Source organism: Pelodiscus sinensis, chromosome 5 (assembly GCF_049634645.1).
Source record: "Pelodiscus sinensis isolate JC-2024 chromosome 5, ASM4963464v1, whole genome shotgun sequence".
NCBI lineage: Eukaryota > Metazoa > Chordata > Testudines > Trionychidae > Pelodiscus > Pelodiscus sinensis.
In genome coordinates this window covers 116885809-116898419 of record NC_134715.1, presented here as the reverse complement: position 1 = coordinate 116898419, position 12611 = coordinate 116885809, and the positions used below count along the sequence as shown (strand labels likewise).

The following is a 12611-nucleotide window of genomic DNA, read 5'->3' as shown; positions in this document are numbered from 1 at the left end:
GCTGCAGAGCCAGCACGTGCTGCCCCCAGTTACCCCAGCTTCCAGAGGCCATGCTGAACCATGGCACACACAAAGTCCTCACCCCACTCTCTGGCTGGAGTGCCAGAGTACGGCAAGCCTCCAACCCCCATGCCTCAGCAGGAGCTCAGGGCTGGAGTAAAAAACCTGACTAGCCAGACACAGCCCACAGGCCATAGCTTGCCTGTCTCTGATCCAGCACATGATTCACAAAGGAGAGCTTTAATTTTTCCCCAGCCCTCTCACATTGTTACAATTTAAGGATAGCTGAAATTGCTGTTTTCACTCTGCTAAAGAGGAACCACACCCACAATGCTAATCCAGAGTCACGTCTGAGTTATTAAAGTTACACATGACAAAAGGAAACACTCCCATCAGAGCTAGCCAACTAGTATACTGAGCAAACAGGATGCCTCCAGAGCCAGTCGGTACTTTATGTAGGGAAGGCAGGAATGGTTTACCCTACTATTTGGCCCACGCTAACCAAATAGTGTGCATCGATTATTAAGAGATAGTTGCACTATACACAGACCAATGGTTGAGGATGAAGGGGCATAAAGATTAATGGGATACGTGAAAAGCAGATCTGGTGCACTGAGCTGAAGTTAGTCGCAGCAGGCATGGCAGGAAATTAATGGAAGGAGGAGGAAGTCAGCAGAGAGAACAAAGTAGTGCATAGACACAGTATGGCCACTGAAAGACATCTAAAATTAACTTCTTGCACTGCTATCTTTGATACAGAAGAAGAAGCATTCATATTTTCTTGCCAAAGAACATGACGGAGCTGATGCCATCTGCAGAAATAGGATTTAACTTAGCTAGTGTGAAGTGGAGCTTGTTAATCCTTCTGCACTGACAGGATTAACCCCGTGGTGGGTAAAGAACAGGTTAGGAACTATTTAGAAAAGCTAAACGTACATAAATTCATGGGACCGGACTTAGTGCATCCGAGGGTACTGAGGGAGTTGGCAAATGTCATTGTGGAGCCTTTGGCTATTATCTTTAAAAGTCGTGGAGATCGGGAGAAATCCCGGATGACTGGAAAAAGGCAAATGTAGTGCCCATCTTCAAAAAAGGGAAGAAGGATGATCCAGGGAACTATAGGCCGGTCAGTCTTACCTCGGTTCCTGGAAAAATCATGGAAGGGATCCTTAAGGAATCCATATTGAGGCACTTGGATGAGAGGAAAGTGATTAGGAATAGTCAGCATGGATTCACAAAGGGCAAGTCGTGCCTGACCAAACTGATTAGCTTCTATGATGAGGTAATTGGCTCGGTGGACATGGGGAAGTCAGTGGATGTTATATACCTTGACTTTAGCAAGGCTTTTGATACGGTCTCCCACAATATTCTTGCCAGCAAGTTAAGGGATTGTGGATTGGATACATTGACGGTAAGATGGATAGAAAGATGGCTAGAAGGCCGGGCCCAGCGGGTAGTGATCAATGGCTCGAAGTCAGGATGGCGGTCGGTTTCTAGCGGAGTGTCCCAAGGTTCGGTTCTAGGACCGGTTTTGTTCAATATCTTTATTAATGATCTGGATGAGGGGATCGATTGCACCCTCAGCAAGTTTGCGGATGACACTAAGCTGCGGGGAGAGGTAGATACGCTTAAGGGCAGAGATAGGGTACAGAATGACTCAGACAAATTGGAGGATTGGGCCACAAGAAATCTGATGAGGTTCAACAAGGACAAGTGTAGAGTCCTGCACTTGGGACGGAAGAATCCCAAGCATAGTTACAAGCTGGGGACCAACCGGTTAAGTAGTAGTTCTGCAGAAAAGGACCTGGGGGTTACAGTGGATGAGAAGCTAGATATGAGTCAACAGTGCCCTTGTAGCCAAGAAGGCTAATGGCATATTAGGTTGCATTAAGAGGAGCATTGCCAGCAGATCCAGAGATGTCATCATTCCCCTTTATTCGGCTTTGGTGAGGCCACATCTGGAGTATTGTGTCCAGTTCTGGGCCCCCCACTACAAAAAGGATGTGGACGCATTGGAGAGGGTCCAGCGGAGGGCAACCAAAATGATTAGGGGGCTGGAGCATATGACTTATGAGGAGAGGCTGAGGGACTTGGGTATGTTTAGTCTGCAGAAGCGAAGAGTGAGGGGGGATTTGATAGCAGCCTTCAACTTCCTGAAGGGAGGTTCCAAACAGGATGGAGAGAGGCTGTTCTCAGTATCAGAGGAGTAGCCGTGTTAGTCTGAATCTGCAAAAGCGACGAGGAGTCCTGTGGCACCTTATAGGCTAACTGAAGTGTAGGAGCATGAGGCCCACTTCTAGCAGCTGATCTGGAGGTGTGAATTCCTCGTGTGGGGAGGAAGTGAGGAGACAGATTGACAGAGCCAGACATGTACCCAGAAGCCTCCTGCTACGGGACAAGCCCAAGAAAGAAACCAACAGAACACCACTGGCCATCACCTACAGTCCCCAGCTAAAACCTCTCCAACGCATCATTAGTGATCTTCAACCCATCCTGGACAATGATCCCTCGCTTTCACAGGCCTTGGGAGGTAGGCCGGTCCTTGCCCACAGACAACCCGCCAACCTTAAGCATATTCTCACCAGCAACTACACACTGCACCATAATAACTCGAACTCAGGAACCAATCCTTGCAACAAAGCTCGGTGCCAACTCTGCCCACATATATACACCAGCAACACCATCACAGGACCTAACCAGATCAGCCATACTGTCACTGGTACATTCTCCTGCACATCCACCAACGTAATATATGCCATCATGTGCCAACAATGCCCCACTGCTATATACATCGGCCAAACAGGACAGTCCCTACGTAAAAGAATCAATGGACACAAATCTGATATTAGGAATGGCAACATACAAAAACCTGTAGGGGAACACTTCAATCTTCCTGGACACACAATTGCAGATCTAAAAGTAGCCATCCTGCAGCAAAAAAACTTCAGGACCAGACTTCAAAGAGAAACTGCTGAGCTACAGTTCATCTTTAAGTTTGACACAGTCAACTCTGGATTAAACAAAGACTGTGAAGATTGAGCTTGCTAACTACAAAAGCAGCTTCTGCTCTCTTGGAATTCACACCTCCAGATCAGCTGCTAGAAGTGGGCCTCATCCTCCTTGATTGGATCCACCTGGTCATCTCCAGCCTGATCCTGGCCTGCATATTTATTCCTGCCTCTGGAAATTTCCACTACATGCATCTGACGAAGTGGGTCTTTGCCCACGAAAGCTTATGCTCCTACACTTCAGTTAGTCTATAAGGTGCCACAGGACTCCTCGTCGCTGTTCTCAGTAGTGACAGATGGCAGAACAAGGAGCAATGGTCTCAAGTTGTGGTGGGAGAGGTCCAGGTTGGATATTAGGAAAAACTATTTCACTAGGAGGGTGGTGAAGCACTGGAATGGGTTACCTAGGGAAGTAGTGGAGTCTCCATCCCTAGAGGTGTTTAAGTCTCAGCTTGACAAAGCCCTGGCCGGGTTGATTTAGTTGGGATTGGTCCTGCCTAGAGCAGAGGGTGGACTTGATGACCTTCTGAGGTCTCTTCCAGTTCTATGATTCTATGATTCTGTATTGTGTTGGCCTGGAAATTACATGCAGTAAATTGATGGCAGTTTAACAGTCCAAGTATAAAGTATGTCACTGTGCAACCATGCAAGAAAGTAATGCAAAACAGACAGAAGAGAGACAAGGAAAAACCAGGACTCCAGAAACACTGAAAAGCTCTTTGGTCTTTTTTTACACATTAGAATGTACACAATGCAGCACAAGCCCTCATCCAAATGCTTCACAAACATTAGGTAACATATGCTCCCATCACACACAGGTAATTGAAGCTATTATTATCCCCCTTCTACAGATGGGGAAAAAGGTAAAGAGATATATGGAACGCTATCAACTTAAAAAAAACCCCACTCCTGAATATCACTATAATTGGAGGAGATTACAGAAAAAGATTCTCTGTCTTTCCCCACATTGTTTACCATACATTTGACAGCATTTGCTGTGTAATAAGTTTCCCTGTTATTTTTCCATTTGTGTTTATTTTAATAGAGAGGAAAGCGCCTTTAAAAAAAAACCACAATGTGATTGTAAAACCACCAGTATTGACAAGGGGATGATGCAGGAGCAGGTATAGAACCTGAAACTAATTATTTTTATCTATATTGTGCTAGGTGCTATACAAACATACTTACCTATTAAAAATCAGACTAGGTTCCAGAATTAATAGCATCCCTAAGGTGATTTACCCAATGCCAGAAAGGCGGTCACAGATGGGATTACAACTCAGGGGTGCTTGCTTTCTTGTCCTGTGTTTGCACCAGTAAACTACACCAGAAATCACTGGAACATACTTCTCCTCACATTACATAGGCTACATCTACCCTACAGCAGAAAGTCCACTTAAGCTATGCAACTCAAGCTACATAGCTGGAAATCGACGTACCCGACATCAAGTTACTGCGGGGAGGGGACCAACAGGAAAAAGTCTCTCATCAGCTTCCCTTACTCTTCTTGTCTGGGGTAGAGTAACAGGGTTGAGGGGAAGAATGATCTGTGGTCACTCACCAGTGGATCGATCTCAGAGCACACACCCGGACTGTAGTGTAGATGTAGCCATATACTTGAGCCTGTGTGTGCTACATCTACACTACAGTCTGGATTAGAAGCTATGTAGCACTTATACTAGAAAGAATTTAAATATATTAGAGGAAAAGAACCTTATTATGGGAGATGTTTTAATTTTGTATCTTCTTAAAAAAATGTCATTACAGTGTTAATAGACAAAATATGCACGTTCAATTAAAAGGCATAGCAAACCACTTAAGATGTAATGATAAAGCCAAAACAAATCTCAGTCCATCTCTGATTTTAATCCTCAGGACAGTTACATCCATATGAGTCGAGCAAAAATGAAATATATACAAATAATATATGTTTAAAAGAGAAAAATACCCTTTTTACAGCTTTGATTTCACATCCTGGTTGGATTCGGCGAGAGTAGCCTCCCTGGATCACAGCCATTGTCATCCCAATAAAGAAAAACATCTTGCCCTGCTGCATACTAGAAGGAGTTGTAGAGAAAATGGAAAAACACAGATTATACAGTCTTCTACATGGATCTAGATTACTGTTTCCTAAATGAAAGAGATGGTTACATTAGGTGTCCACACTGCAATAAAAGGGTCTTAACATTCAGGCAGAATTAGTCACCACAACAATCAAATAAAATAATTGGAGATAGATTGAATTGCTCAGAGATATAGAAGACCTCTTCACTTTAGCCTGTGGCTATCTAACACATTCCTAGGGCAGCCCCAGAGTAGTGATTCCAGGCATTACTGACAAAAAAAGAGCTTACTGGCTTTCTGGTGACCTATGGGTGAGGAGTTGTTGGTTTGCAGTGGACAAGGTGCTTCACATCCAAGAAACCAATATCCCAACTGGCAGTCTCATCAGAGAGGGCAAGGAAACTGAACAATTGATCTGGTTACCCCTTGAGGTGTGGGTAAAGGTACATTGGTGGAGAAGCTTATACTGTCATTGCCCAGGCTGTTCCTCTTCCATAGAAAATACAGCAGCTTTAATAAACCACGTACACATTTTAAATTAAAAAGATTTAAGTTTGGGCAAAACATAATTCCTGAGCTATTTCTTCACTATTGGCTATCAAAGTATTTGGATTGTATCAACTCTTACCTACATAACTAGCTTGTCCTCCTGGCCAGTTCATTCAAGGATGTCATAACACAGTCATGATCATGGTTATAAGAGTGACATATCCAAACACCAGATACTGAATGAATTGCGCAGAAGAAGTAGGATTATCACAACGAAAAGGCTTCCAAAGACATACAAAAGATGTCTATTATGGTGAGGAAAAGACAGGAATAGAAAGCATATCCAGAAACAAAATCAAACAGGGATAAGGACAGGAGTAAATGATTCAAGATCTGGTCCCAAGTTGGGACTCTTTCTACAAGCCAGCAATAAAACTGCTTTTGAGAAGAGAATAATAATATGAAAGAATACAACAGGGTTTGATTAAAGGAATCTAGACAATCAGAAGTTGCATTACATAAGGGTTTGCACGCTATATATAATAATAAAGAACCATGCTGAGAAAAAAGAATCATAGCTAGACCCTATATCCAGTCTGTTTTACTGAAGCCTCAAGATACATGCTGACACAGAAAAACTCTTAGAATAGCTTTACATGAATCAATACAACCAAGCCAATTAAGCACAAATTCACAGTGTTTTCCATTTGTTTTGTTTCCATCTCTGCCCATCAATTTTTCTTTAAATTTTTAATTATAGTATTAGAGCACCTGCTTTCCTGATAGAAGTGTCTGTATTTCAAATATTCTTCCTGGCTTATAAAGAGAACCTTGAAGCATTAAAAATCAATTTATAACAGAATGCAATTTTGTAGCATGAAAATGCTTATCAATCATTAAAAGGTTCCTTTGAACATTTAGGAAAAGCCTCGATAGTCCATTAGGAAAACAATGAACAAAAGAAATGTTAGAGAGTACGTAACACATCTTTTCTAAGCACACAGTACCTGCTGAACTGGAATCGCTGATGGGTGAGAAAACTCAATGTGTATTCAAGACCAGAAAACAGGAAGAGATAAAGGAAATAAACTAGGCCCAGGACTTTGAGATTCTGAAGATCTAAATCAAAAAAAAGGGAAAAGGAGACACTACAGCGTAAGTACCATTTTAGAAAAAAAGACAACAAAAGCAACATTCAGTACCACTTACATCTACAGGGGCCAAGAGTTATTTCTGATGCTCATTTTACATTTCCACATGCCACACACCACAAATTAGACTCTGGCCCCATTTCTGTGATTACAGTGTAATGGCAAGTCTACACTATTACACTACATTGGCAGCAAGTCTGGGGAAGATGTGCTATGCCCACGGGAGAGCACTCCCCCACTGGCATCATTACTCCACCTCTGGATTTTGGAAGTGTCTCTCCCACTGACATAGCCCAGTATGGACACCACTTTAAAATGATGTAATCTATATTGGTCAGGAGGGTCTTGTTTTTACACCCAGGAGCAACATATATGTGGTAGTGTAGACCAACTTTAAGGGATTAAAGTGAAAAATAAGAGCAAGAGCCCAAAACATCCAAAGAAGTGGACACTCATACTATTAAGTGTCTCTTCCTACGGAAGAGAAGCCAGTGGGCAGGCCTGCCGAAGGGCGTGGGCAAAAGGGGCAACAACCTTGAGGCTCAGCAATTCTAAAGGAATTCTAAAGGGGCCCCAGGCCCTTTAAGTTGCTGCCAGAGCAATTTAAAAATTGCTGCTGGGCAGCTCTAAGGATTAGAGGGGGGCACTGCACACACTGGGCAGCACTATGAGCTGGCTGCCCCAGGCCCCATCCCTTCTGCCTGAAGCCTCACCCCTTCTGAGAGAGCAGGCTTGGTTTCCCTGCCTTGCTCAGGGGCCCAGTATATCCCCTGCCAATGGGTAAAAACTTACCTTCCACTACCCCCCACAGTTTAGTCTTGAATGATTTCTGCATTTAATACCGCTATGGTATAGGATGAATATGGATGCCAACGTTGTTGGTCTGTCTCTTGGGATATGTCTACACTACAGCACTAATTCGAACTAACTTAGTTAATTAGTTAATTCGAACTAAGCTAATTCGAATTAGCGCATCTAGACTTAAAAACTAGTTCAAATTAGCGTTTTGCTAATTCGAACTAGCATGTCCACACTGAGTGGACCCTGAACCGAGGTTAAGGATGGCCGGAAGCAGTGCCGGCAGGGCATCAGATTAGGACTTAGAGTGTGGAGCTACTGTCTCAGGCTAGCCGAGGGCTGTGCTTAAAGGGACCCAACCCCCACCCCGGACAGACAGTTCTCAGGGGTTCCCCGCTTGCAAAGCAGTCCTGGCTTGGAGTGCCCTGAGTGCCCACACTCGGCACATCACAGCACTCGGCCATCAGCCCGGCTGCACTTGCCGCAGGCTGCCATCCGGAGGGGGGGGGGTCAATCAAGGGGCTTCAGGAGAGCTTCCACCCCGAGGAGCCCACAGAGCCAGCCCAGTCCTCCCCATCGGGGGCTCGTACCCCATTCCTCCCTCACCTCCTTCCACTTACTCCTCCCTAGCCCCCCTTCCTGATGTACACGGGAATAAAGGACACGTGTGTTCAAAAATAGAAACTCTCTTCATTGAACAAAACTCGGGGAGACTGGGAAAAGGAGGTGGGAGAGGGGAGGAGACTGAGGGGGGATATGATAGAGGTCTATAAAAGCATGAGTGGTGTGGAGAGGGTGCATAAAGAAAAGTTCTTCATTAGTTCCCATAATATAAGGACTAAAGGACACCAAATGAAATGAATGGGTAGCAGGCTTCAAACTAACAACAGAAAGTTCTTCTTCACAAAGCAAATAGTCAACCTGTGGAACTCCTTGCTGCAGGAGGCTGTGAAGGCTAGAACTAGAACAGAGTTTAAAGAGAAGTGAAATAAAGTCATGGAGGTTGGGTCCATGGAGTGGTATTAGCCAGGGGGTAGAAATGGTGTCCCTGGCCTCTGTTTGTGGAAGGCTGGAGATGGATGGCACGAGACAAATGGCTTGGTCATTGTCTTCGGTCCATCCCCTCCAGGGTACCTAGTGTTGGCCGCTGTCGACAGACAGGCTACCGGGCTAGATGGACCTTTGGTCTGACCCAGGATGGACATTCTAAGCTCAGGGCTCAGGGTCGGGGGTCTCAGTGGACCACCTTGATTTTCATGCAAACCTGCTCCTGGGTGGCCAGGCTGGCAGCTATCCTGCCCTAGACGGCCACTTTCCTGTGCCTAGTGCGAAGGTCGTGGATGAGGTCCACGATGTCTGCACTAGACCAGGCGGGTGCCCGCCTCTTGTGGACCTGGGCAGGCTCCCGGGATCCACCAGCCTGGTCCCGGGAAGAGGCGGGGGGCTGGGTGGCAGCGGGTGGCTGGCTCAAGCCGTGCCAGGTGCAGGGTCTGCTGGCTGGGTGCTGGCAGGCTTGCACCTGGCACGGACACCGTAGCCAGCCAGTGCCCCTTTAAGGGCTCCGGGGCCAGGAGCGGGGCAGAAGAATTTCCCTGGTGGTGCCCAGAGTGGCCACCAGGGAAAGCTGGGGAGGGCTAGCCTCCCACTAGTTCGAATTAAGTGGCTACACAGCCCTTAATTCGAACTACTTAATTCGAACTAGGCGTTAGTCCTTGTGGAATGAGGTTTACCTAGTTCGAATTAAGCACTCCACTAGTTCGAATTAAGTTCGAACTAGCGGTTCGCGTGTGTAGCGCCTATTAAAGTTAATTCGAACTAACGTCTGTTAGTTTGAATTAACTTTGTAGTGTAGACATACCCTTGGGCATTAGTGGAACTTATAGCATGAAGGTGGTTTGCAATGGCCTCAGAAAAGGATTATCCTTAGTATGTTTTTCTGAAGTAGATGGAGATGGTTTCATATGGTTTTATGCTGCTTAGTTGAGGGTAAGATGGTTTTAATGTATCTAACACTTTAGCCCTTTCTACCATTATAGTAGCTGGAAGGCCATATTAACGCACTAGTATGACCAGCAAATTCCAAATACCTTTACCCAGCTAAAGCTCTGTGTCTAAATATCCCCAAACTTTAAGAGAAAATTTTGAAAATAAAATTCCCATCTGAAGCTAGAGAAAAATGCACTGGACACAGGCACTAACTTCTAGTTTTCCCAGCAATGCTCCACCCCCATAAGCAGAGGGCAGAGTTACTTCTGAAATGGTCAGAATAAAGGGAAAAAATGTAAATAGAAATCACTCCCACATCAAAGGAACACATACAGCATTATGTGAAAAACCACACAGCACTTACTCTCCCTCGAAGGTGAGTCCTTTCCTCTGGTGACTGCAGAGAACTGAAACAAAGCCAGCGGACTGAGCAAATCAATCCCTGCCTGAAATCCAGACATCATGGAGGATACCTAAGAAGAGAGAAAGACAACTGTGGCTTGCTTGCATGGACTAGAGCAGGATCGAAGGTATGCACACTACAAACAGTCCAAATGTTTTGAATGCACATAAACATGCTTCAAAACTGGTCCCGGTAGTCAAAACCTAAGAATGGCCATACTGAGTCAGACCAAAGGTACATCTAGCCCAGTATCCTGTTTTCTGGCAGCAGCCAATGCCAAGTGCCCCAGAAGGAATGAACAGAACAGGTAATCATCAAGTGATCCATCCCCTGTCGCCCATTCCCAACTCATAAAGGCTAGAAACACCATTCCTACCCATCCTGGTTAATAGCCATTGATGGGACTATTTCCAATCAATTTATCTAGCTCTTCCTACCTAAAAGCAAAACAAACACAAATTTTCACAGAAGGCAGAATGCAAGATATGTTGTCCTCTAAGCAGACTTGACACCATAAGCCACAAGAGCAAATATTTTCCAGATACAGGTACATATGCAAACTCTGCAGTCAACTAAGGGCATGTCTACCACATACACATATACAAACAAGGGGCACAGTTTTACCCCCAAGCACCTACAGATTGTGATTTTGGCTATTGGTAAGTTTATATTTATTACACCCTGAAGTCAGGATACAAGTCATGGACCAAATAAAAATAATCAGCAGATAACAGCATTTCTCCTCTTTTTCTTCTCTTCTGTAAGAATGGACAAGTTCTCCTCTGTTCCATTCACCAATCTTCACTTCCATGATGTCCAGAGGGGCTCAAGCCACCTCACATATTTATAAGGCATATATTGTTACTTTTTGTATTACAATAATACCTAGATACCTCCACTAAGATGCAGTCTCCTAGAGCTATTGAAATACATGCAACATGTGCTATCAGATACATGATCTGAACCAAACAAACAACCCAACATGCAGCTTATAAGTGACTGCTTTTGTTGCTTGTATTTCCGGCCCTTCAACCATCCACTGACACCTACTGGGAAACCATGAGAAAATCCTCATAGACTCATAGACTTTAAGGTCAGAAGGGACCATTATGATCATCTAGTCTGACCCCCTGCACAGTGCAGGCCACAAAATCTCACCCACCCCTCCTAGAATAATCCTCTCACCTATGTCTCAGATATTGAAGCCTTCAAATACTTTGAAGACCCCAAGATGTAGAGAATCCTCCAGCTGTGATCTGTACCCCATGCTACAGAGGAAGGCGAAAAACCTCCAGGGCCTCTGCCAATCTACCCTGGAGGAAAATTCCTTCCCGACCCCAAATATGGCGATCAGCTAAACCCTGAGCATGTGGGCAAGACTCATCAGCCAGACACCCAGAAAGTTCTCTATAGTAACTCCTATCATCCCTCCATTGACCTATTTCCCACTAATAATGAATGGTCAATTACCAAAATCATGTTATCTCATCAAACCATCCCCTTCATAAACCCATCTAGTTTAATCTTGAAACCAGATAGATCTTTTGCCCCCACTACTTCCCTTGGAAGGCCGTTCCAGAACCTCACTCCTCTTATGGTTAGAAACCTTCGTCTAATCTCAAGTCTAAACTTCCTACTAGCCAGCTTATATCCATTTGTTCTTGTATATTAAACTTAAATAATTCCTCTCCCTCCCTGGTATTTATCCCTCTAATATATTTAAAAAGTGCAATCATGTCCCCCCTCAGCCTTCTTTTGGTTAAAGTAAACAAGCCAAGCTCCTTGAGTCTCCTTTCATAAGACAGGTTTTCCATTCCTCGGATCATCCTAGTGGCCCTTCTTTGTACCTGTTCCAGTTTGAATTCATCCTTCTTAAACATGGGAGACCAGAACTGCACACAGTATTCCAAATGGGGTCTCACCAATGCCTTGTATAATGGCACTAACACCTCCTTATCCCTACTGGAAATACCTCGCCTAATACATCCCAAAATCGTATTAGCCTTTTTCACGCCATGTCACAATGGCGGCTCATAGTCATTCTATAATCAACCAGGACTCCGAGGTCCTTCTCCTCCTCCGTTACTTCCAACTGATGTGTCCCCAGCTTATAACTAAAATTCTTGTTATTAATCCCTAAATGCATAACCTTACACTTCTCACTATTAAATTTCATCCTATTGCTATCACTCCAATTTACAACATCATCCAGATCTTCCTGTATGATATCCCGATCCTTTTCTGAATTGGCAATAGCTCCCAACTTTGTGTATTCCGCAAATTAGGACACTTCCACTTTTGGTGCCAAGATCAGCAATAAAGAGATTAAATAAAATTGGCCCCAAAACTGATCCCTGAGGAACTCCGCTAGTAACCTTCCTCCAATCTGACAGTTCACCTTTCAATATGAACCGCTGTAGTCTCCCCTTTAACCAGTTGCTTATCTACCTCTCAACTTTCATATTAATCCCTATCTTTTCCAATTTAACCAATAATTCCCCATGTGGTACTGTATCAAATGCCTTACTAAAGTCGAGGTAGATTAGATCCACTGCATTTCCTTTATCTAAAAAATCTGTTACTTTCTCAAAAAAGGAGATCAGGTTGGTTTGGCATGAGTTACCTTTTGTAAAACCATGTTGTAATTTGTCCCAATTGCCATTAGCCTCAATGTCTCTAACTACTTTTTCCTTCAAAATTTTTTCCAGTATC

General features: G+C 44.2%; 1 protein-coding gene across 2 annotated transcripts in view; it reads right to left on the bottom strand.

Moving 5' to 3' along the window:
* SLC75A1 (solute carrier family 75 member 1) overlaps positions 1–12611 on the bottom strand; it is a 56777-nt gene that overhangs the window by 17162 nt on the left and 27004 nt on the right. For both annotated transcript variants that reach the window (XM_075930857.1, XM_075930858.1), the window contains 3 exons: positions 9861–9969; positions 6569–6680; positions 4957–5065 (listed from right to left, as the gene is read on the bottom strand). In XM_075930857.1, the coding sequence (XP_075786972.1) occupies positions 4957–5065; positions 6569–6680; positions 9861–9969 (330 nt within the window). The remainder of the gene's footprint in view (positions 1–4956; positions 5066–6568; positions 6681–9860; positions 9970–12611) is intronic.